The following is a 26,399-nucleotide window of genomic DNA, read 5'->3' as shown; positions in this document are numbered from 1 at the left end:
CAATATCGTGTTACATTACCATGTTACTGAAAAATGTCTTGTGATTACAGTAATGTGTTACTTTGGAACACATTACACCCAACTGTGTTTGTAAGAACCATCATCTGACAAGTGATAAGATGATATTACGTTAAATGTCTTTGCATTTCAGTATTTTTCTTAGTTTCAATAGAATGTTATTGTATCTTATCTATATTAAAAGAAAACAAATGTTTCAACATTACAATTCTTTATACTCACATTCACACTGAATAACATCTAAGTTGAACTGCTGAATGGCCCCCATACTGATCTGTTTGAGTTCCGTGTCCAACAGCATCTGCATCAGTGATGTGGACAGATGCTTGCAGGCTGACATACAAGCTGTCTGGGCCACTTTTCCCTGCACAGGGAGAGATTCAGGGAGAAGGAAGGCACAGACAAGAAGCAAGAGGAGAGATGAAGGATGGAAAGATTAGGATGGGGACAGAGTTGGTAGAGGATGAGGATGAGAGGAGGGGAAAGCGACAGAATGAAGTCATTTGATGGGGTGAACATTTTATAAAGAGAGAACGGGCAGTATTTGAGTTTTAAAAATATGTAGGAAGACCAGGATGGGAAAAAGAAGGTGAATAATAACAGATTGAGATAAACAGTTGGGGTAAAAAGTTGAAAGAGAAGAAGGAGGAGGGTATGAGAAAAGAGGATATAGGAGTAATACAGAAATGGGGAATAAAGAGCAAGAAGGGCAAGGGATAATTCCAAGTTAGTGTTGTCTCAAAATCTTCATGAACAGGTATAAATATAGTACTGTGCAAAAGTCTTGAGTCACCACTATGTTCTGTATTTGCTAGAAAAATGGAAAAAGTGCAATGATTTATTGAAATGTTTACAGGTTATGTAAACATGAAAAAGTTAAATGAAAAATTAAAAAGTCACACACATTTGTCACACACACGGTGTTTCAGATCATCAAACTAATTTTAACAATGAACAGAGATGAACCAAGTAAATCCAAGATGCAGTTGTAATATTATTAAATAATTAGTAGCCATTAATTATATATATATATATATATATATATATATATATATATATATATACATACATATACATATACATATATATACATATACATATATATATACATATACATATATATATACATATACATATATATATATACATATACATATATATATATATATATATATATATATATATATATATATATATATATATATATATATATATATATATATATATATATAAACGGCTGTCTAAATGACTCGGGTAAAGTTTGTAGCATGGTGCTTGTTGTTTTTGTCTGCTTCCACTTGTCTTTGCACTAGGATGATGTCGGCGTAAATGTGCAGTCGTTGTGTTCCCACTAGTGCTGTCAGCGTTAATCTCGTTAAAATGACGTTAACGCCATAATGCCGCAAATCTCCGTTAGCAAGTTACCGCGGGTCGCCCCGTGCGTGGGGCTGGACGGCGTCAACACGTTAACAAGCTAACTGCGCTAACGCACTAGTTCCCACCAATTGAGCATTGCGTGGCACATCCAACATACTGTTTTACTTTAGTCCATGACTCGCTTACCATCAGGGTCATACGTCACATGAAAACCAAAATAGTTCCAAACGCCAGATCTGAATGAGGGTGGGGGAGGTTCAGTTTCACGTAGCGTTCAGGCAGTTGCCATGTTGCAATGAGCTTAGCTTCTGTCTCGCTAGCTTGCGCTGTGCTCCGTGGATCTGCACTCGACAGTGCAGCCTAGGTGGAGTAGTCGAACACAGATCCACTGAGCGCTCAACACAGACAGCATCGACAGAAGAAAAGTTGATAAAATAAATGAAAAATTTTGTATTGTTCGATACATATGCGTACCGAACCGAAAGCACTGTATCGAACGGTTCAATATCGATACGAGTATCGTTGCACCCCTAATTTACATATATATATATTTTCTTCCAATTATCCGGGACCTGTTCACAGGGGGCACTAGCAGCTTAAGCAGATGCCTGAACCACATCAACTGTCTCCTTTCAATGCGGAGGAGTAGCAACTCTACTCTGAGCCCCTCCCGAATTGCCGAGCTCCTGACCCCATCTCTGAGTGAGAAGCCAGCCACCCTTCGAAGAAAGCTGCTTGTGTCCACAATCTTGTTATTTCAGGCTACGTCCACACTGGCTCGGAAAGATTTAAAAACGGCGTTTTCGTCTGAAAACGCTCCGCGTCCACACTAGTGTTTTCAGTCGTTTTCACAGAATTGCGTGTGCACATTGAAATGGCCAAAAACGCTTACGTTCCAGTCCTGCGCATTTGTGAAATCTATCTGGAAGCTATCTGGAGCATGTACAGACTGTCAAAATTGAGAGCAAACAAGACAACTGCTGTGTAATGACCTTCACTATCTTAGTTTAATTGGTCACATGACTGCATCATATGACTAACATGCGTCATCGTTTTAGAAAGTCTGCATTTTTGCTGTCCACACTGTGACGCGAAAGCACCGTTTTCAAATGTATGCGTTTTCGAGAACGTTTTGAAAACGCTGCCCATGAGTGAAAACTCTGTCTCAGTGTGGACAGGAGGCCAAAACGGAGAGAAAACAATGCATTTTCAAACGAAAACGCATTAGTGTGGATTTAGCCTCAGGCACTACCCAGAGCTTGTGACCATAGGTGAGGATAGGGACAAAGATCGATCGTTAAATCGAGAACTTCACTTTTATACTCTCCTGTCTTTTCACCACGGACTGGCGGTCGAGTCTGACTTATTGCCAGCACAGTGAACTAAGCTCTTGCAAAGGTTGTACAACGGGTCAGACACCTTATACTCCCGATGCCTCTCCCAGAGAATACTCTGAGGGACATGGTCCAGATAAAAACAGCATTGTTCCTCCTGAATCTGAGGTTTGACTAACAGACTCTCCTTTCCAGCACCCTGGGATAGACTTTCCCAGGGAGGCTGACGAGTGTGAGCCCCCATAGAGTTGGAGCACCCTCTGGTACCCCTTGTTCAAATTGGCAACCACCACCCCATCTGTCAATCCAGGTACTGCCCCAGATTTCCATGCAACACTTTCGAGGTGTTTTAACCAAGACAGCCCTACAACATCCAGAGCCTTCAGAATCTCAGGGCTAACCTCAGCCCCCCGAGGGGCCGTGGCACCAAGGAGTTGTTTAACTGCCTCAGTGTTCTAATTATCGGTGATGTATGAGCCTTCCCCTGCTTCCACTATGGAAGACGTGTCAGTGGAATTAAAGAGGCCTTCAAAGTTTTCCTTCCACTACTCAACAATGTCCTCAGTTGTAATCAGCAGCACTCCACTTGCAGTATACACAGTGTAGGTAGAGCACCGCTTTCCCCTCCTGAGTTGCCTGACAGTTTGCCAGAATCACTTCAAGGCAATCTACAAATATTTTTCCATGGCCTCACTGAACTCCGACACCCGTTTTTACTTCAGCCACAGGCTAATCAAGCCTGATAGGAATCCGTCTTTGGCCTGATGGCTCCCTTCACCTCTGGTGTGCACCAGCTGGTTTGGGGTTTACCACGATAGGCACCGACCAGCTTGCAGCCACAGCTCAGTGAAGTGCAGCCTTAGCTGGAGGCGCTGAACATGTTCCCCAGTCCTCCTTAGAATGCTGTTGAAGCTTTGAAGGAGGCAAGAGTTGACCATCTTGCAGACTGGGGCCTCTGCTACACGTTCCCAGTACACCCTGGGCAATCAGTTGACAGCTCAGTCCCTCTCTTTACCCGAGTGTCCAGAACATACGGCCGCAGATATGATGATCTGATTACCAAGTGGATTATCGACCTGTGGCCTAGGGCAGCAGTCCCCAACCCCCAGGCCACAGACCGGTACTGGCCCATGAGTCGTTTGGTACCGTGCCGCGAGAGTTGAGGCTCGGGTGTGGTTTTCAGGGTTTTTAAGCGTTATTTTTTTTTAATCATTTTTATTGTTAACTCTGTTTCCATGGATGTTGTGTTATGAATCATCTTTTTTTTGGTACCCGTACTAGTTTTATTTTGTTGTATTAATCTGTGACACTTCAAAGGCCGGTCCATGAAAATATTGTCGGACATAAAGGGGTCCGTGGCACAAAAAAGGTTGGGGACCGCTGGCATAGGATGCCACGTGCAGTTATGGGCACCCTTACAGTGGGGCAAAAAAGTATTTAGTCAGCCACCGATTGTTCAAGTTCCCCCACCTAAAATGATGACAGAGGTCAGTAATTTGCACCAGAGGTACACTTCAACTGTGAGAGACAGAATGTGAAAAAAAAAATCCATGAATCCACATGGTAGGATTTGTAAAGAATTTATTTGTAAATCAGGGTGGAAAATAAGTATTTGGTCAATAACAAAAATACAACTCAATACTTTGTAACATAACCTTTGTTGGCAATAACAGAGGTCAAACGTTTACTATAGGTCTTCACCAGGTTTGCACACACAGTAGCTGGTATTTTGGCCCATTCCTCCATGCAGATCTTCTCGAGAGCAGTGATGTTTTGGGGCTGTCGCCAAGCAACACGGACTTTCAACTCCCGCCACAGATTTTCTATGGGGTTGAGGTCTGGAGACTGGCTAGGCCACTCCAGGACTTTCAAATGCTTCTTACGGAGCCACTCCTTTGTTGCCCGGGCGGTGTGTTTTGGATCATTGTCATGTTGGAAGACCCAGCCTCGTTTCATCTTCAAAGTTCTCACTGATGGAAGGAGGTTTTGGCTCAAAATCTCACAATACATGGCCCCATTCATTCTGTCCTTAACACGGATCAGTCGTCCTGTCCCCTTGGCAGAAAAACAGCCCCATAGCATGATGTTTCCACCCCCATGCTTCACAGTAGGTATGGTGTTCTTGGGATGCAACTCAGTATTCTTCTTCCTCCAAACACGACGAGTTGAGTTTATACCAAAAAGTTCTACTTTGGTTTCATCTGACCACATGACATTCTCCCAATCCTCTGCTGTATCATCCATGTGCTCTCTGGCAAACTTCAGACGGGCCTGGACATGCACTGGCTTCAGCAGCGGAACACGTCTGGCACTGCGGGATTTGATTCCCTGCCGTTGTAGTGTGTTACTGATGGTGACCTTTGTTACTTTGGTCCCAGCTCTCTGCAGGTCATTCACCAGGTCCCCCCGTGTGGTTCTGGGATCTTTGCTCACCGTTCTCATGATCATTTTGACCCCACGGGATGAGATCTTGCGTGGAGCCCCAGATCGAGGGAGATTATCAGTGGTCTTGTATGTCTTCCATTTTCTGATGATTGCTCCCACAGTTGATTTTTTCACACCAAGCTGCTTGCCTATTGTAGATTCACTCTTCCCAGTCTGGTGCAGGTCTACAATACTTTTCCTGGTGTCCTTCGAAAGCTCTTTGGTCTTGGCCATGGCGGAGTTTGGAGTCTGACTGTTTGAGGCTGTGGACAGGTGTCTTTTATACAGATGATGAGTTCAAACAGGTGCCATTCATACAGGTAACGAGTGGGGGACAGAAAAGCTTCTTACAGAAGACGTTACAGGTCTGTGAGAGCCAGAGATTTTCCATGTTTGAGGTGACCAAATACTTATTTTCCACCCTGATTTACGAATAAATTCTTTACAAATCCTACCATGTGGATTCATGGATTTTTTTTTCACATTCTGTCTCTCACAGTTGAAGTGTACCTCTGGTGCAAATTACTGACCTCTGTCATCATTTGAAGTGGGGGAACTTGCACAATCGGTGGCTGACTAAATACTTTTTTGCCCCACTGTATGTTCGAATATGGTATTCGTTATGTCAACTAACAGAACACCGCTCGGGTTAAGGTGGGACTAGGGCAGGGCAATATGGCCAAAAATATTTATCACGGCATACATTTGAAAATTTGCGATAACAATATAACTGACGATATAATTGACGTGAGACAAAATACTTTACAACTCCACAGCTTTATTAGTGAAAAAAAACCCCATCAATGTATTTTCACTTAAACAAGCAGCTGTTTTTTTTTATGTGCATTAAAGTTATATAAAAATTTAACAGTGCAAATGCAAATTCTTTGCTGACAGTTTAACCAAAAGGCATTTCCAGTGGAAACTGGCCGACACATCCTCAGCATAACCATGTAGAATATCCACAAAACTTAAAAAGAGGTTAAACACACACAACACGGTAACATTATGTTGAAGCACAGTACGTATCACTCCGCGAGGCTCCGCCTACGATAGCCGTAATGCTCCGACAATCCATCAAGCGGTGCGGCTTCGTAGCTTAGCAAAGTCGTACTGAAACATTTTTTGAGAGATTTTATTTTTATGTACCACATAAAATCGTTTCGGTAATAACGACGGCCCGCTTGCATGCTCTACCAAAAATAGTGCTTTGTTGTGTATCTGACGGACGAAAGCTAAACCAGTTCCACACCACTGAAGTTGCAGCATTTTTACAAACCAGTTCTGGTTCATCTGTTTCACTCAACGATCCGCTTTCACCCTTCTCATTCTCTGTCGCCGCCATGCTTTTTCTGCCATGTGCGTATGAAAACAAAGGCACTGCACATGCGCGTTTTATCCATATTCTATCGCGATATTTCATTTTCTTATCGTTGCCTAACATTATACCGGTATTACCGTGAACGGTATGATATGGGCCAGCCCTAGGTGGGAGAGGCCGTTTCTCCCAATCACACCCTATCAGGTCTCACTGTTGTTGTCGTGCTGCTCATGTGGAGAGAGTCCCCGGGTGGAGTATCTCAAGCTCCTCACCCAGGGACTCCGAGAAGGAGGGTGGTCTCATGTCCCTTGATGTTGTACTCATAAGAGTCTTCTGAATCGCTCTTGACTGGTCCCACACCCAGGACCAATTTGTAGGGAGAATGTACCATCGGATCCCTAGGACACACGAGCAACTCCACCACAATTAGGTAGTGATTCACGGAGGGGATATAAATGTAAAGTTTACAATAAATGAACATCGATAGTAAGTTGTTAACTGTATAAAATAGTGCATTTCACAATATCTTTTACAATATATGTGAATAGCACATGAAGTGATTAATTACCACTCCATCATGGACATCTTGCGGCCCTCCCAGTATACTTTTAGACTGTGTCATCATCGATGGATCTGCTATGCTGGCCAGCAAGCCCACTCGGTCTTACCAGTTGAGTGCCCTGTATGGAGCTGGAAGCGGGTCTCTGGAGGTGTGGATTATAGCAATGTTCGCCGGCTGGAACGGCATTGGTATTGTTGTATTGACTGGATATTTGCATCATGGACATTAATGATGCTGGGATTTCGGACCATTTCCCAGTTATGTTTGATGTTCAGTTATGCAATATGGAACTGAACTCTGAGGGTCCACTGAGCCTATCGCGTATGATTAATCCTGAGGTTGTTGCCCATTTCTCTGCGGCCTTTGCTAACTCTGTCTGTTACGATGACATCAGTAATGCACCTCTCTTGGTTGATGGCCTAGTCAACTCTTTCATTTCTAGATGCTCTTCAGCTTTGGACACTGTGGCTCCAGTAAAGACTAAACGCCCTAAAACCTCTCGCCAACTCTGGCTAAATGAATCCACCCTCGCTCTTAGGCGTGAATGTCGTCGAGCTGAGAGGAGATGGAAAAAAGATCAACTTCAGGTGTCCCTTGACATCCTGCATATGAGCCGATCTAAATTTCAGAAGGCTGCCAAAATGGCAAAAACTTCTTTTTTGTCGAACATCATTGCAACTAATAGTCACAATCCTTGAGTTCTGTTCAAAATCTTTAACTCAGTGGTTAATCCCTGCTCTGATGTTTCGATGGGTGCCTCCCCGGCCCTCTGCGAAAAATTTCTAAATCATTTTATAGATAAAATCTCAGTGTTAAGGGCCCCACATTCCCCGGCAGTAAATCAAGCCCCAGTTTCCGAATGTTCAACGGTTTTTCAACAGTTTGAACCTGTGTCATCCTCGACTTTAAAGGAAATAATTAATAACCTGAGAAGCTCAAATACTTTGCATGACATTATTCCCGCTCGTATCATTAAGGATGCATTAAATACAATCGGGTCCTGTATCTTATTTTTAATGAACTCATCACTGTCATCTGGCTGTGTTCCGACTGTCTTTAAACATGCAGTCGTGCAACCTGTTACCAAGAAAAGCAGCCTTGATCATAACATTCGATCTGATTTCTAAACTCCCTTTCATGTCAAAAACTTTAGAGAAAATAGTGCTTCAGCAACTACAGACCTATTTAGAGATAAACGGTATAAGTGATAAATTCCAGTCTGGATTTAAACCGCGTCACAGCACCGAAACTGCCCTATTAAGAGTTTTCAATGACCTTCTTCTCATCGCTGACTCTGGGCGCACTGCGGTCTCAGTTCTATTAGATCTGACGTCACCTTTGACACGGTTGACCATGATATTCTTTTGGCAAGGTTAGAACAAGTAGTAGGCCTTAAAGGAAAAGTTCTCTCATGGTTTAAATCATATTTCTCTGAGAGGTCGTTCTCTGTCATGATGGGAAAATATTCCTCTTCTTCTGCCCCTCTTTGCTGTGGAGTGCCCCAGGGCTCGGTGCTCGGTCCTGTGTTGTTCTCCCTGTACATGCTGCCCTTGGGCTCCATTTTTGAAAAACATAATGTCTCTTTTCACTGCTATGCTGATGATATTCAAATCTACCTCCACCTGACTGGGGATGTTTCATCTTCACTACATCCTCTGTTTGATTGTCTGAGGGATGTGAAGGACTGGTTATCACGTAACTCTCTTACTTTAAATGAAAAGAAGACAGAAATTATTGTTTTTGATAGAAATATGCCTCTGAGACAACTGACTGGCACACTCGGGCCTGTTGCTAACCACCTCACTGATGCTGCTAGGAATCTTGGAGTTTTCATGGATAGTTCCTTCAAACTAGATAAACAGGTGTCTACTGTGGTAAAAACCAGCTTCCACCAACTACGCCAAATTTCTAAGGCTAAACCTTATATACCACACAAAGATCTGGAGAAACTCATTCATGCTTTCATCACTTCAAGACTAGATTATTGTAATTCTCTTTACTTGGGCCTCCAATCTTCCCTCCTCCAGCGATTGCAGCTGGTCCAAAATGCCGCAGCAAGTCTCTTAACCGGCACTAGAAAGTATGATACTATCACTCCTGTTCTGGCCAACTTACATTGGCTTCCTATTAAATATCGAATTGATTTTAAAATGTTATTGTTTACTTATAAAATCCTAAATAATATGGCACCTGATTACTGATCTCCTCTGTCTGTATAGCCCTCAGATCATCGGGCCAACTGCTCTTAGTGCAACCTGGTCTCGGCTGAAGACCAGAGGAGGCTGTGCCTTTGCCATTGCCGCACCCAAATTATGGAATAATCTTCCTCTCGACATTCACGCATCAGATTCTATTGAATCTTTTAAATCACGTCTAAAAACGTACTTGTTTAACCTGGCATTCGAGGCTAATTAGGGTAATTTACATCTGGCTCTGCATTTAGATTATGTAATTATTTTATATCTGTAATTTATATTTTATATTGTGATTTTTATCTGTATCATGGTTTTACTGGAAAGCACTTTGGTGTACTTCGGTCTTTAAATGTGCTACATAAATAAATTTGATTTTTTGTTTTGGATTTGATTTGAATATCTGGTACCTGGATTTTGTTTCACATGGGCACCTTGAACAAATTGGAAGTGCTTCATGTTAAATCTCCTTCAAGTGTTAGAAATGCAACTTTGAACGAACTTTGAATTGATCCATAAAGTATAGTACAGCTAGTATAAAACAATCTATTCCCTGGAGTTTAGAAGTTTTATTTATGTAAAGTGTGCCGAGTGTAGCTGCTAGGTGTGGCCCCAAAGAAGTTTCCAGGTTCACTATATAAACACCAGTCAGCTGGTGTTCCTGGTTAGCAGTGACTGGCATCAAGTTCAGAGTTACATGTAGTTTACTGTAGCACTGAAAGTGAGGCCAGAACACAACATTTTTACACCTTGCAGATGGGCCTGAATTATGCTCCCTTGCTAACAAACTCACAGACAGCTGCAGAGACCTTAGTTGTTCTTAATTTCCTACCTTCCTCTAAGCAGGCATCCGTACTGAAGGTAATATCCACCCTGCACTCAGATCCCAGTGGACTCTAATTTCCAACCATTACAACTCTATTTTTAGAGCAGTTTAAAAAACACAACGTAGTTGACCAAAGTTATTTCCAGACAGCAAGAAAATATAAAACAGGTATTAAACAATAATGAAAACTAAATAATAGTAAAACAAAATAAGAATAATAGACAATAAAATAAAACTAGAATAAACAAACTCCACACAGAAAGGCCCTGGCCAGGATGTTGTGAGGCAACAGTGCTAACCACTGTGCCACTGTTTATAAAGCTAACAGGACATTCAACATTCAACAGCAGAGATAAAAATGAAACCTTGGCTTCAAAAGCAAATGGAGTCAAGAAACACACCGAAACAATTTGCATGAAAAAACTGGGATTTCCATGATGTAGTTTTTCTTCTTCTTCAGTCACCTCTTTCACTCACTCACACACATCTCTCTTCATTTAATTATTAGTTATTATAAATGTCTGGCTCTGTCTTTGTGCTTCCTCCCCTAACCCCAACCGCCCCTCCCTGAGCCTGGTCCTGCTGGAGGTTTCTTCCTGTTAAAGGGAGTTTTTCCCTTCCATTGTTGCCAAGGTAAAGACTGATTGCAGGGTCTTTACTTTACAGTACAGCATCTTGAGGCATCTGCTGTTGTGATTTGGTGCTGTATAAATAAAGGTGAGCTGAATTGCAGTATTCTGGCCTTAGCTTTCATATGCAGTGGATGTTACGTCATCCTTGGTCTCACAGCTTTCCCGCAGATAAAAGTATCTGTTGCTCAAGTTTGAATGTAATTATGGTCTGTGAATGTTTTCATTAGCAAAGGTTCCAGATTGTATATTAAAGATAGCTTTCATGTCTGAAAAGTGAAGCCAAAGCAAAAGTGCTGAGTTGCAGACTTGTCAAGTCTTGAGCCAGTTAGCCTGCAGTGTCCCCCTGTGCCACAGTAAGGTCCGCCTATCCTGTAATGTCCCGTTTCAAAGAGCTAAAATGGAAACAAAATGCTCACAATGGGAATACCTCATAGGTGATGTCATGGTGGCTACATCAATCTTTTATATTCAGTCTATGGCAGAACCACAAGCTTAGAGTTGTGGGACTTCTGAAGGCAAACATTAGCATGCATTGTATCGCCATTCTGCCTGTAGCTTAGCAGCAAAGTGTTATAAATCCAGGCAGGGATACTCACCGACATTGATGCATGATCATTGTTGTTATTCTGAGCAGAGAACCCCCAAACCAACCAAAAATGGAAGAAGGAGAGGGAAAGAGGGAAAGGACAGGAAAAGAAATGTGGCAACAATAAATGGACAGCTAGAGATATCTTGCATGCTTGACATGTCAAATTAATCAAGGAGTAAAAAATTCAGTTACAAAGCTGTGCATTACAGAAGGTGTGGATGGAGACACAGCAGGAGATAATAAGGAGAAATAGTCGCACATGCAGGTGAGAAGGGCAGGTACAGCCAACAGACCAATCAGGCTGTGAGCTCAAATAACAGTTTCTGATCAAATCCTTTACACTTTGCTATCTAATGTGCTCCGTTGGGTTGGAGATGATGTCAGTTTGCAAAAACATTGCACAAGCCAGTAACAGCACATCATGCAGAAATCAGCACTGCAACGTGTACATAGCTCAACGTGATATCCACAGTATAAACCTTTTTCAGACAGCACCTACAATCTGACAGAAATGCTATGAGGGCGTAAAAAACAACAGAGTGATGGTGGGAAGTCAGGGAAGGAAAACAAACAAACAAAAATAATCATGCGTTCGTATTATCAACAAAAGATCAACCTCACAGCACGCCATACAGCTAGTGTGTGAACAGAAAGGACAACAACAACACAACCCCACACTGTTCATGTTCCACAGCTCCCAGACAGAGGTGCTGAGCTAACGTGTAGAGGTTGGAGGCGGCTCACACTCACCGGGAGGTGTGTGAACACCTGGAAGGTAGATCGTAGGAAGTTGATCAGGTCCATGAGATACCCTGAGGCGCGGCCGTCAGACTCGGCCATGCCCCATTCGTAGTCTGCTAGCTGGATGAACTCATCGATCTTCTGGTTCAGTTTGGTATAAATCTCTCCCTCTGCAGCATGACGAGCATCCTGGAACAATGTTTTCACAAGAGTTAATGGGAGCAAATATTATTGTTCTTCCTACACGCATTCATTTTTGGAATGGAGACACAGATCTTCAACTTCTGCCACTTCATTAAGTACACCCGTTTAACATCTCATTAATCAGCCAATCACATGGCAGCAACTGAATGTAATCAGGGATGGAAGCAGAGACGACCTGCTGAAGAACTGAGCATCAGAACGATGAACAAAGCTGTTTCTGAACGTGGCTGGCCTTGTCTCAATAACTGCTGATTTACTGGGATTCTCTTATATCAGTTTCTAGACTAAAAAAGTGAATCTGTTCACCGGATGAAAATGCAAGAAGTCAGAAAAGAATGGCCAGACTGCTCAGAGGTAAGAAAGCTAACAGTAAACTCATCACAACCGAGGTATGAAGAAGGTGACTGCTAAAGCGCCAAATCACCTTGAAGGTCGACAGTCCGTAGAGTCTTGTGGTGTGAACTGTTTCTGGGGAGACGTTGGTGATGTTTGTTATGAATTCCTCCAGATACCTGCAGGCCTGCTCCAGGTGGGTGGTATTAATGATGATCTGTACCAGCTACAGAGACAAGGTTACAGTTGTAGCCTGAATCCTGAATGCTTTTCACGACTGTGTGTGTGTGAGCAGTTCTAACCTCGGTCAGTCCTATGTGAGGTTTCTTGATAAGGTTTTGCAGACAACTGCTGAGAGTTCTTGTCAGCAACAGGTTGGTAGATTTTCGCAACATGTCATCAATCTCTGTTGAACTGGACACACAACAAACTTGACAGTTGCAAAGTGAAGAGACGGCAGTCCGGGGAGATTAGATATGTATAAGTGTTCGTGTGGCGAGTGAACACAGAGTAGTGTACCTGCGGTGTAGTGACTCGGAGAACTTGAGGCTGGCGTAAATGAACTCTTTGACCTGGGTGTAGATCTGAGGGACAGACTGGGACATTGGCAGCTTCTTAGGAAAGTCCTGCTGCTTATGCACACAGAAAAACTGTATTAATATTCATCCAACACTAGTTGTCTTTTAGGAAATCTTTCTTTTACGTGGATGCAACCGTGCCAGATTGGGGAGACGGTGGTACTTGAACACATTACCTTCTCTATCTCAGCATCGTGGAAGGGAAAGCGGCTGACAACCAGTTTATATTCCTCCTCTGTCTCCACTGGGATGGGACTGTAGTTGTCCAGTTCAAAGATCTCTCTATGGGAACACAGATCAGAGTTATCTTTGGTCTCCACTGTTTGTTCAGTTCAGTTTAATGTCGTCTCAGTGCCATTTTCAGCATCAATGATGTGAAAAAAAGAACAACTTCCCTCACACGGTGCTGATGCTTTGCTGAAACAGTACGAACAAAGCTGATTCTGGTTTTAGTTGTGTGTTTTTAGCTGCTCTGCTTTGTTCAAACAAAATATGCAGGCTGCATACAGACGGGGATGTCACAGCAGAAAGCCTTACCGCAAACACAATTGTTATTGTCAAATTGTCATTTGTGTTTCTGCACGTCCTACTGTGGCAGACGCCACACGTGAGTGAAGCCCACCTGAAAACCAGTGCCCATTTCTTCAGCAGGGTTTCGTTGTACTGGTCTCTAACCTCAAACAGCAGGTCAAACAAACGGTTTACCGGGAAGCCGAACCCCTGCACAAACATCACACAGTCAGAAAACACGTTTTCACACGGCAGAGTCACAAACAAGTCAAGTCCCACTCTTAACCAACCTGTAGTGTGTCAGCAAAGATGACTATGAGATTCTTCAGCTCCAGCACCAAGTCTGGGTCGTCACAGTATGACTGCAGAAAGAGAGTCATCACCACACACTGGTCTAACGTCGCATTACCTGCTTTGCTTCCTAAATCTATGTTCATGTGAGTCTTTGCAGTCCTCTGAAAACTGAGCACCCTGTCATTCAAAAGCGTGTCCGACCACCTTTAGCAGTAACTGAACTTGTAATTGTGAGAAGTTCTCATGTTGACAACATTGTTTCAGTTCACTGAGCTCTGTTTAGGCGTAGCACACTTCAGAGCCCCCCACAGCATTTGATTCTTTTTCTTTCCTGACACTCTGCAGCACATTTGCTTATGTGCTTAGGATCATCGTCCTGCTCCATGACCCACTTTGGGCCTTTGAATACATATGAAGTAACTGCACTGTATACTGTGTAGAGTTTTAACTAGGTATATTTTTATAGGAAGTCTGCCTACATGACAAACAAGTTAAGCCAGTGCATTAACAAAGGCCCTCGTTTTTCCAGAGAGTAGGGCGATTTATCACCCTGAGAGCAGCACAGCTGTATATGAACACAGCCTGAGACTGGACACTCAGCACTCAGACTTGTTGTCTATTGAAAGCATATTGTATTTATTTAACCCGCACTGGGAGAATTTTACTCATTAAGTATATCATCTGCATGTCTTAGTTTTGCTTTTTTTTAAACAATCTGATGCAGCCTTGTTACTTTTAGCTGACCATGCACTCGCTGTAAGTGCAGGAGCCCGACAATGTGGACTTGCTTTTGTCAGAGCACAGCAGAGGGGCACAGAGGACACCAGGTCTTTGTTAGTCTTCTCACCCATGCTGTGCGGCCTATTCTCCAGCCTGTTAGCATAATCCTCGGGGTCATTTACAACTGACAGGGCTCCAGCGGGCAGGAATATGCCTTCTTTATCTGCTGTTATTGTTGCAATCTGTCTCTCATTAAGGTCACAATGGCCTCCTCTTTGCCTGCATGTGTATGTGTGTTTTGACCTCTGCTCTTAATAGTGACATCATTAGTGTGTTTGTGGGTGTGCTGACCTGTGAGGGGTGTATCATCCACTGAATGAAGGAACTATCATTTCTATTAACTCTCAACAGCATCTTTTCCATTCACAGTCAATGCCCTGCAGACATTAGAGGTGTGTGTGTGTGTGTGTGTGTGTGCTCCTACAGAGTGTGTCCGGAGTACAGCGATGATCTTGGACAGCGCCATGTTCCACAGTTCATCAGTATAAGCTCTGGTCACCAGCCCTTGAGTGGCATGGAGGATATGGTCCTCTACAACAAAGAACCTGACCACACACACACACACACACACACACACACACACACACACACACACACACACACACACACACACACACACACACACACACACAGATTTAGGTTCACAGTGAAACAAAACAGCCAGATGAGCATTTGAAAGGAACATCTTACCCCACAATCTGATTGAAGTATCTTCTGTAGCCTTCCACTGTCTCATGCTAAACACACACAAATAGACACAAAGCCATGTTAATACAGATGCAAACGTAACAGTCACCAGTAAGGCAAATATTGAAATAGGAGGGAGAAAAAATAAGTTAAAAGTTGTATTTCTGCAGCTCTTGTCTGACATGGCTTTTGCTTTGTGACTTCATCCCAGGAACCACCGAGGCTCAAGCCTGCTGGGACCTGGAAGCTGATGAACCAGCACCACTCTCCATAGTAAAGATATGGACTGAGATGGTGCCGCCTATCTGTGCACCGAGCATGCTGGTGGTAGCATCTTGCTCTGGGGCTGTTTTGCTTTTTCCTAATGTTATCCTAAAACTTTAAAACATCCTTTATAACTTTTTAAATACAAAGTACAGCTGTTTATTTCCCCCCTGAAAAAACAGTAACAGTCATGGTTTTCTAAGCTTTGCCAGAGCTGGATCGCAGCTGCTGTACGATCTGTGAGTAATCTATTTAGTCATAGTAAGAAATACACAGGTTCTAGGAAAAATTAATACAAGGCAGACTGTGTTTAGTGCCATGTAGTCACAATGAAAGGCCCACTGAAAAACCCCCGAGCGCTTGTCTGAATTTCATTCATATGCTTTACACGTATGTTTAAGCGCTTGTGTTGCTCACCATGTTAGCCTGCGGCTGCAGAACTAGCCGGGCCTGTTTTTTCCTCTGTTTCCTGTAGTAGTTCTCAAATGTTTCTCGGTCACCCTGCACACACACAGAATACAGACATAGATCAATTAACTATGATACATGATGTTACAAACCAGAACACTCAGGTACTATCAAATCCCAGACTGTCCTGGTCCTGGGTCTGGAGACTCGGTGGCTTTTAGTTTGTATTTCTTGCTTCTTTAGTGTTTTGGTGATTTCTAGTTGTTGTGTTTTGTTGTTAGGTCCCTTGTGTTACCTACAGTCATCCTTGTCTCTATGTTCATGTATTTCCTGTTTTACTTTGACAGTCCCGTGTCCTGTTAGCGTTTATAGCTTTGCTCTCCTCCCCGTCTCGTCATGCCTGATTAGTCTCGGCTGCGTTCCCCTCCTGTTTCCTATTTCCTCATTATCCTCTGTGTATGTATGGCGTGTGTTTTCCTTTGTTCTGTCAGGTTTCATGTAGTCGTCCTTTGCTTTTGTTTGTTGTTGTGTTCGCTAAAATAAAGGCTCGCTTTCTATTCAACATCCACCTTCATCTTCGTTGTCTGCGTTTGGGTCCACACTTCACCTTCCTGTGTCTGAATCCCCGTCCTTTTTACCTGCTCTGGGCTTCATGGGGCTTAGGTAATAAACAGATCTTAGGTGACCCAGAGAGGAGAGCTGAGACTCTGATGTAATCACAAGCATTGGAGCTGATCATGAAACAGCTGTGCTGTATTTCAGGGGTAACGTTGGATGTTAGCACTATAACCTTGATTCCACTTAATTAGCATAGCTGTCATTAGATAATCAAAATCCAATGAACAGAGAAAAAAGGCAGACCAATGGATAGCATTAGTTATTAGCTTTCGCCACAGACACCTACCAACACAGTATAGATGTGTAGACACCTGTAGACGGGCGAGAAGTCCACCAGATCCTGAGCTGTAAGAATCTGTAAGAACACAAATGGAATGTTTTTAACTGCTTCTTCATATGCTGGTTATTTGGTCATGGTAAATGGACTCGTTCCTGCTCTGAGCACTCAAAGTGATTTACACAGTGCCTCATTCAGCCATTCACAGAAGCACGTTTTGCTATGTGCTTTCTATTTAACATAGAGCTTCACATACATTCATACTCTGATGGATGCATTGGAGAGCAACTGGGAATCATTATGGCACGCAGACTTGAGCAGCCAGGGATCGAACCACGAACCTTAGCAGGTGACCTGCTTACAAAACTGTCTTATGTAATTATAGAAACTTAGTTACAGAATTCCTGATTATGCAGCATGACAAATGGATCACTCTGTAACTAATGACATTTGTTATGTCTGATGAAAATATAATAACAGAAAACTAGAGAAGAAGGAAGAACGATTGAGCAGCCAGGCAGCAGAATCTCAGGCGTTCACCTGTGGGTTAGCCTCACATGGAGCAGAGCTGCACATCACAGCAGTACGAAGGAAAATTAACAGTAAAAAAAAAAAAGAGGGTCGATGCACTGTTACCTGCTGAATTTAAAAATTATATAAGTATATACATGTACCTGAGTTTGTTTTGTTAGATGAATCTGCTTTTATTTGGTAAGTAAAGGTGGACGTACTCAAGTTTATTATTTGTATCTCTGTCCAGAAGCAAAGCACTTTACTTTCAGTCGTTTAAGGAAAAGACGATCCTGTAACAGTGGAAACTTTCATAATCTCTTCTTTTATGAAAAAAAAAGATTTGCATTGGAAAAAAGTTAATTTTGTATCTTTATGCTGTCAGCCATGGTTCTTTAAAAGACATCAGTATCTGATCATCACCGCCACGTCAGCTACACACACGTCTTATCTCACCTCTTCATCAGCCTCATCATCTCCAGTGTCATCATCCATCAGCAGGCCGTTGGGAGTGTGAGCATGAGTTCGCTCATTGAGAGAGTACACGGGCTTGATGTAGTGGCCCATACTGGCCTGCTTGGCTACTGCACTGTTAAAGGTCCTATGCTGCTGTGCCTGAAGACAAAAACACACACGTCAGCAATTTGACTTATTTTTTCCCTGCTATGACCTGAATTATTTAAAAAGGAAAAAGCTCTATACCTGTCTCATGGCAGTCTCTCCAACCTTGTCTGAATGCTTTCGAATGCTCTCCAGGAAGTCTTTGAGGTCTGACATGGAGATGTCTTTGATCTCCTCTCTCAGTCTGGGCAGATTTTCAGCCATGATCTGACAGAACCTGTACTGACTGACCCTGCAAGGGATACATCAGAACTATGAAAAAAGAAAAGCAGTCCGATCCAACATTCATTCAAAAAATCAATAAAGAAATACATTTTAAAAAGCAGTGCAGTGCAACAGCTGGCAGACTAACAGTCTGACACCTGTTAGCTTCTCATGTCGAGCCAACATTACTGTGACATTCTTTCAGCAGCCTTCGTCTGATCCTACCTTGGGATATAGACCTTCTCCAACTGCTCCATGGTTTTTAGTGCGGCATAATATCTGTAGACGTAAACAGCACAGCATTAGTAATAACAACTCCGAACTACTGCTACTTATTAGAACCATTTAACATTAAATCTTCAAATGGACTTGGAAACTTAGTAGCAACACAAGGAATGATTAAACTAAGAAAACACTGTTTCTGTTGTCAAATGAATACACAGTAAGAAAGCCTCAGATCCTCCAGCTACACCTGGGGGACCCCCGGTGCTTTCAGGCCATCTGAACTATATACAGTGGGGCAAAAAAGTATTTAGTCAGCCACCGATTGTGCAAGTTCCCCCACTTCAAATGATGACAGAGGTCAGTAATTTGCACCAGAGGTACACTTCAACTGTGAGAGACAGAATGTGAAAAAAAAATCCATGAATCCACATGGTAGGATTTGTAAAGAATTTATCCGTAAATCAGGGTGGAAAATAAGTATTTGGTCACCTCAAACAAGGAAAATCTCTGGCTCTCACAGACCTGTAACGTCTTCTGTAAGAAGCTTTTCTGTCCCCCACTCGTTACCTGTATGAATGGCACCTGTTTGAACTCATCATCTGTATAAAAGACACCTGTCCACAGCCTCAAACAGTCAGACTCCAAACTCCGCCATGGCCAAGACCAAAGAGCTTTCGAAGGACACCAGGAAAAGTATTGTAGACCTGCACCAGACTGGGAAGAGTGAATCTACAATAGGCAAGCAGCTTGGTGTGAAAAAATCAACTGTGGGAGCAATCATCAGAAAATGGAAGACATACAAGACCACTGATAATCTCCCTCGATCTGGGGCTCCACACAAGATCTCATCCCGTGGGGTCAAAATGATCATGAGAACGGTGAGCAAAGATCCCAGAACCACACGGGGGGACCTGGTGAATGACCTGCAGAGAGCTGGGACCAAAGTAACAAAGGTCACCATCAGTAACACACTACAACGGCAGGGAATCAAATCCCGCAGTGCCAGACGTGTTCCGCTGCTGAAGCCAGTGCATGTCCAGGCCCGTCTGAAGTTTGCCAGAGAGCACATGGATGATACAGCAGAGGATTGGGAGAATGTCATGTGGTCAGATGAAACCAAAGTAGAACTTTTTGGTATAAACTCAACTCGTCGTGTTTGGAGGAAGAAGAATACTGAGTTGCATCCCAAGAACACCATACCTACTGTGAAGCATGGGGGTGGAAACATCATGCTATGGGGCTGTTTTTCTGCCAAGGGGACAGGACGACTGATCCGTGTTAAGGACAGAATGAATGGGGCCATGTATCGTGAGATTTTGAGCCAAAACCTCCTTCCATCAGTGAGAACTTTGAAGATGAAACGAGGCTGGGTCTTCCAACATGACAATGATCCAAAACACACCGCCCGGGCAACAAAGGAGTGGCTCCGTAAGAAGCATTTGAAAGTCCTGGAGTGGCCTAGCCAGTCTCCAGACCTCAACCCCATAGAAAATCTGTGGCGGGAGTTGAAAGTCCGTGTTGCTCGGCGACAGCCCCAAAACATCACTGCTCTCGAGAAGATCTGCATGGAGGAATGGGCCAAAATACCAGCTACTGTGTGTGCAAACCTGGTAAAGACCTATAGTAAACGTTTGACCTCTGTTATTGCCAACAAAGGTTATGTTACAAAGTATTGAGTTGTATTTTTGTTATTGACCAAATACTTATTTTCCACCCTGATTTACAAATAAATTCTTTACAAATCCTACCATGTGGATTCATGGATTTTTTTTCACATTCTGTCTCTCACAGTTGAAGTGTACCTCTGGTGCAAATTACTGACCTCTGTCATCATTTTAGGTGGGGGAACTTGCACAATCGGTGGCTGACTAAATACTTTTTTGCCCCACTGTAACCCCTCCACTGAGCCCAGGGCCAACAGTAAATGTCTGAGGGAAACACCCATCCCAATATAATGATAGTAAATAATAAATAACAACAAAGTATGACCTATATCTGCATGTACATACACTGTACATCTATATTTGGTATTTTCTTTTTATTGTCTATTCTGTAACCACAAAGTATTTGTGTTTTTTTAATTCTGGGCACAAATGACAAGAGTTCAGTGAACGGTCAGCGTGCTGAGCTCCCATCATGATGCTGATAAGCATGATCTAATTGATCTAATGGATCTAATTGGTGGTTCAAACTGTATTGTACACAAATGAACAGAAGACACTCATCAACTGTAAACGCTGTCAGGAGGAAGGAGAAAGTGCCAGGACGACAGCTTTCAGCACTGATGGCGTGTATGCGTACGTGCCGTCGGGTGCAGCAAATTAAAATCGTTTTGAATCAGGAAATCTTTTTTTTAAACCCACCCCTGCTAAGCCGTGACAGAGCAGCAGCAAGGGGGGCCTTCCTGTGAGCAAGGGCACTTCCTTCCAGTCTCTTAATTGGTACATGGTAATGAACAAGAAAGGGTCAATATTTCCTGTCCAAAGTGAACACCCCTCCCCTCTTTACAGAGACAGGCTTGTAAAGTTTAGACAAGCTAGCAGAACATGAGCTGAAAAGTCGGTGAGATTTTAAACTGGAAAGAGAAATTAGAAATGTTTAGAATTAACAATAAAGGATGACTTCCTGAATCTTATTTTGGAAGGTTCAGGCTTGGTTTCGGCATGGTGTTGGCAGGGTGTCGCAGACAGGAAGTGACAGAGAGAGAAAAGGAATGCAAATACAACAACATGTCAATTAATCAGTCGATAATCACATGTTTAATTTGCTGGCAAGAAGGTCACAGTTACAAGCTAGCTAACTTGTTACAGTTTTAAGGCTTCCCAGATTGATTTATGATAACAAACTCAACTTTTGGGAGTCTTTATAAACTCTCAACTTATTCCAGGCCACACTGTCACTACGTATGCAAGAATGAATGTAAAGCTGACTATTTCCTACATCTTGGCAGCCCAGTTTTAACCAGTTAGCATGTCATGTGATCATATGTCACTGTCACAGGGTCTCTGCTGGTAACATAAAAGCTGACGCACCACGATGTCCCCGTCTGACCATAACTGAGACGTCAGTCCACCTCTAACCCACAGCAGGTGTGTACACCCTGTGCTCTGACAGGCTGCTAACAAAAAGGAACTACTACATCCTGCATTGATAACATCTTTTTCTGACATGTCTTTATCTTTATTTATTTATCTTTACCAGTGACACATCAGGTGAAACTACAACACACAGCTGTGTTTAAATGATTGGACCATGATGTATCGAGTTGATTGTATTTATCGCTCTCTACTTGTGATTTTATTGCCAAAGAAAGACTTAAAACTGTAAACAAGGTCACACTGTGGTGAAATGCTTTATGATGGTTACCTTTTGGATTCCAGCTGCTCCTTTAACTTGCTGTACATTTCTAGCACTGCAAAGGGAGCAATGACAGGAAGCAGGATTAGTTTGATAGTTCACACATTTCAGTCAGTTTTGCTCATCACACATCACATTTACAGTGATAACATGTTTAGTTACCAGTAGGCTCCACTGCACTGCAGACCTCCACACTGATGCATCACTGTTGCAGCAGCTTAGGTGCTATACAAGTTCCAATATTACACATGCCAGATAAAAGCATGCATAAATAATTTTTACTTGATACCCAAAAACTAAGGTTATAATCAGCTTCTTCAGCTTATGATGCTGGGAAGGCTGGAGGCAGTCACAGGACGCAAGATTAAAGTCTAAACAAACTGACTCAGTATCCACACACTGATAAAGAGTCAGTGAGGAATTTTACAAAACTCACCACAGTGGATTATAAACTACAGATGTGACTGAAGTGCAGATTTTTAGCTTTACTTCAAGGAGTCTAAAACTAAGTATTGAATTAACTGCTTATGAGTTAAAGCCATTTTTATCTATATTCTCTCATTTTCAGAGGATCAAATGTAACTGAACTAGGGCTGCAACGATTCATCGAGTAATTTAAATAATTATATTATTATAAAAATTTCTTGACACAATTCTTTGCTTTGATGCTTCGTTTAACGCACAGCTCTGTAGCGTGCCACTGTCACCACAGAACTGAAAACAGACCTGCAAAACAAACGTTTTTAGAAGCAGCGTACAAATAAACCCTTTTACATAGAGAAAAATCTGCAGTAATCCTCCAGAAGTTGAATTAAAATATGCAGATGAACTGATTACTTAGTCTGACACCAAGTTTAAATGTTACAGCTTGCTGCATAAGCTAACGAACGGTATTTTACATGGAAGTGATACCTGCAGCGAACAGGGGTGAGTCTAAAGGGGGGCATGGGGGGTACTAGACCATGTTCATTTTAAGACTTCCATAATATTTTTCAGATTGAATTTGAAATATTTTGTTTTAATTAACAGCATTAATATTTAAAAATAAAAGCATTTTTACAAGCCAAGAGAAATGTAAATGGGCCACTAACACTCAGAGTTTATGCCTTGGTTTAGGTTTCATATATATCTCATATTATTGACTTTGACAGATGATGTATGTAGTTAAAGTTCACAACATGACTCATTAATGAGAGAAAAGTATTTCTTATCTGATTACTTGATTAATCGATAGAATAATCAATAGATTATGCAATTACTAAAATAATCAATAGCTTCAACAAGCAATAAGCAGCCTGAGTTGATTCTAAATGTTTTTTGGTAGATGTTCACTGAACTCATTCACTAATATTTGGATATAAATATTTTATCCTGCACAAAAAACAACCGCGTATTCATGGAATGTGCACTGACCTATATTATTCTAACATTGCATGCATGTTATTAAAGACAAAATCTAAACCAGCAGGCTTATGCAATCTGCATCCAGTCTGCATCCAGTCTGCATTCACTACATCCAGTCTGCATTCAATCTGCATCCAGTCTGCATTCAATCTGCATCCAGTCTGCATTCAATCTGCATCCAGTCTGCATCCAGTCTGCATTCAATCTGCATTCAGTCTGCATCCAGTCTGCAACCAGTCTGCATTCAGTCTGCATTCAATCTGCATCCAGTCTGCATTCAATCTGCATCCAGTCTGCATTCAGTCTGCATCCAGTCTGCATTCAATCTGCAACCAGTCTGCATTCAATCTGCATGCAGTCTGCATTCAATCTGCATTCAGTCTGCATTCAATCTGCATTCAGTCTGCATCCAGTCTTCATTCAATCTGCATCCAGTCTGCATCATGCCACATCTCCATTCCTTTATATAAGGAATCACATGTAGCAGTGGAAACAGTGTTGTGACAGCTCATACTCAAACTATGATATATATATATATATATATATATATATATATATATATATATATATATATATATTAGGGGTGCAACGATATTCGTATCGATATTGAACCGTTCGATACAGTGCTTTCGGTTCGGTACGCATATGTATCGAACAATACAACATTTGTAATTTATTTTATCAACTTTCCTTCTGACGATGCTGTCTGTGTTGAGCGCTCAGTGAATCTGTGTTCGACTACTCCGCCTAGGCTGCACTGTCGAGCGCAGATCCACTGAGCGCTCAACACAGACAGCATCGTCAGAAGGAAGAGCGCAGGGCAAGCTAGCAAGACAGAAGTTAAGCTCTCCTTGCAACATGGACCTCCCCCACCCTCATTCAGATCTGGCGTTTGGAATTATTTTGGTTTTCATGTGACGTATGACCCTGAAGGTAAGCGAGTCATGGACTAAAGTAAAACAGTATGTTGGATGTGCCACGCAATGCTCAATTACATGGGTGGGAGCTAGTGTGTTAGCGCAGTTAGCTCGTTAACGTGTTGGCCGTCTAGCCCCATGCACGGGGCGATCGGCGGTAGCTCGTTAACGGAGATTTGCCGTGTTGTGGCGTTAAGGTCATTTCAACGAGATTAACCTGAAAGCACTAGTGGGAACACAACGAATATGACTGCACATTTACACCGACATCATCCTAGTGCAAAGACAAGTGGAAGCAGACAAAAACAAGCAAGCATGCTACTAACTTTAGCCGAGTCATTTAGACAGCTGTTAGCACATGATTCTCCTTATGCTGCTGAGAATATAGCCCAGAAGAAGCGGATAGTATAGCTTTTATTTTGGAAAGAGACATTTCTCTGTAATAAACTCTCTTTTCCAAAGATGAGTGATTCCTCAATCAGATACTGGGCTCGCAATATCGCTAGCCCGACGTCCTGGGGCTAGCGATTTTTTTCAGTCGGGCTACCAAAATCTATCTCTTCCCTGCCCGTCGGGCTATTGTAGGAAGGAAAAATATATGTCAATGCTTTTGCATTCTTTCAGAAATGTAGCTGGGTAATTATGTCATTGGCATCGGTGAGCCACTGTCAATATGTGACATATTGAAATCGCGTTTGAATTTGCGCTTGTTTTTTTGCTTTCACTTTGCAATCGTGCGAACTGTGTATAGAGAGTGACAGCACTGATCTGTGAGTGATGATAATTTGTGCACCAATTCCTCTGACATCGTCTTATTAATCGTTAGCTTACTATGCAAACATGACAAGTGAAATCTCCCACAGCTTAAACATGTGAGAGGTTGATCGCGCAGAGAATCGCTGAGCTTATGTGAGTGCGTGTGTAAAAGCAGCAGGATTTATATTTGACTACGATGACCTGGATGACTGAGAACCTTCACAGACAGATATATATTTTAGTTCTGCTGAGCCAAATAAGACAGGTCAGGGTGAAGAAGTGACAGCCAAAGAAAAGCTTACCACAAAACGGAGAAGTTATGACAAATGAGACTATAAGGCAAAAAGAAAGTGCAGCTTTATGGTTTCATGGACAAAATAATTTCTGTGGCTGCAATATGACGAGCTAAATAACCAGGGCTGCACATAAGTGTCCGCAGGTGCGCATTCGCTGTCAAAATAAAAAACGCGCACAAGGGTTAGGGTTAAATTTAAAAACTGTACTTTTGAGTTAAAATATATATTTATAATTTTAATAAATGACAAATTAAAAAGGCATGAACATTTTTTTTGTATCGAAAAAATATCGAACCGTGACACCAAAGTATCGAACCGAACCGAACCGTGAATTTTGTGTATCGTTGCACCCCTAATATATATATATATATAAAGACTCCTGAGGTCAGCCAGCTGGATAACACTGTTCAAAACTGAACAACAAAATCTTTCTCACTGAAGCAGAGGCAGCATTAGTACCTGGTATACAGAGTTGGAGTTTCTCCACAGTGGTCGCCATGTTCCTCTGCTGGACCCGACAGCGAATCACCTCCTCTGTCTGAGCTGTCACCTGTGGGAGAGAACGCAGTGTTGGAGACAGTGAAAAAGAGGGCACCACTGGGATTAAGTACAGTCATGTCTTATAGGGAACTCTCTTTGCAGTAAATGTACATGCAGATTTCTTCACAGGGGAACAGCATGGACGTACCTCCCTGCCTGCATCTTGTAGTCTTCGATTAGTGTCTGTCACTTGACCCTTTGGAAAAAAGACACAAGTTTAATAATTTACATAACTTTAAATCATTTTACCATTGATCTTCCACAAGATTTTATAATTCCACATAATCCATCATGTTTAAAAGAGCTCCTCTGTACACAAACTCTGGGGAGCTACACTGGGTGACATGCTTCCTTCCTCAAGATGAGCATACATACCTCTATAATAGCCATAATACACACCATGTATGGAGGTCAAACAGCCTCACCCCAAAAACACCATACCAACAGTGAGGTTGGAGGCGGGAACATCATGGCGTGGGACTGTTTTTCTGTGTACGGCACTGGGACATTTCAAATAATTGCAGGAAGGATGAATGGAAAAATGTACCAAGACATTCTTGATAAATATCTGCTGTCATCTACGAGGATGATGAAGATGAA

General features: G+C 42.3%; 1 protein-coding gene across 7 annotated transcripts in view; it reads right to left on the bottom strand.

Annotated features, from left to right (window-relative positions):
• exoc6 (exocyst complex component 6) overlaps positions 1–26,399 on the bottom strand; it is a 74,103-nt gene that overhangs the window by 15,719 nt on the left and 31,985 nt on the right. For 4 of the 7 annotated variants that reach the window (XM_085283573.1, XM_085283568.1, XM_085283567.1 and 1 more), the window contains exons 3-21: positions 25,948–25,995; positions 25,719–25,809; positions 21,896–21,941; positions 18,530–18,583; positions 18,182–18,332; positions 17,936–18,094; positions 16,979–17,047; positions 16,084–16,167; positions 15,406–15,452; positions 15,140–15,260; positions 13,932–14,003; positions 13,754–13,851; positions 13,308–13,413; positions 13,073–13,182; positions 12,856–12,967; positions 12,645–12,779; positions 12,026–12,205; positions 11,283–11,312; positions 241–382 (exon numbers count right to left, since the gene is read on the bottom strand). In XM_085283573.1, the coding sequence (XP_085139699.1) occupies positions 241–382; positions 11,283–11,312; positions 12,026–12,205; positions 12,645–12,779; positions 12,856–12,967; positions 13,073–13,182; positions 13,308–13,413; positions 13,754–13,851; positions 13,932–14,003; positions 15,140–15,260; positions 15,406–15,452; positions 16,084–16,167; positions 16,979–17,047; positions 17,936–18,094; positions 18,182–18,332; positions 18,530–18,583; positions 21,896–21,941; positions 25,719–25,809; positions 25,948–25,995 (1,855 nt within the window). The remainder of the gene's footprint in view (positions 1–240; positions 383–11,282; positions 11,313–12,025; positions 12,206–12,644; positions 12,780–12,855; positions 12,968–13,072; positions 13,183–13,307; positions 13,414–13,753; positions 13,852–13,931; positions 14,004–15,139; positions 15,261–15,405; positions 15,453–16,083; positions 16,168–16,978; positions 17,048–17,935; positions 18,095–18,181; positions 18,333–18,529; positions 18,584–21,895; positions 21,942–25,718; positions 25,810–25,947; positions 25,996–26,399) is intronic. The other 3 variants (XM_085283571.1, XM_085283570.1, XM_085283574.1) reach the window with 1 other exon arrangement.

Source organism: Mchenga conophoros, linkage group LG8, assembly GCF_057382185.1.
Source record: "Mchenga conophoros isolate Kocher_MC1m ecotype Shallow Benthic linkage group LG8, M_conophoros_male_GT1.1, whole genome shotgun sequence".
Classification (NCBI taxonomy): Eukaryota; Metazoa; Chordata; class Actinopteri; order Cichliformes; family Cichlidae; genus Mchenga; species Mchenga conophoros.
Note: the sequence above shows the minus strand (reverse complement) of the source record. Positions and strands in the feature narration are given on the sequence as shown.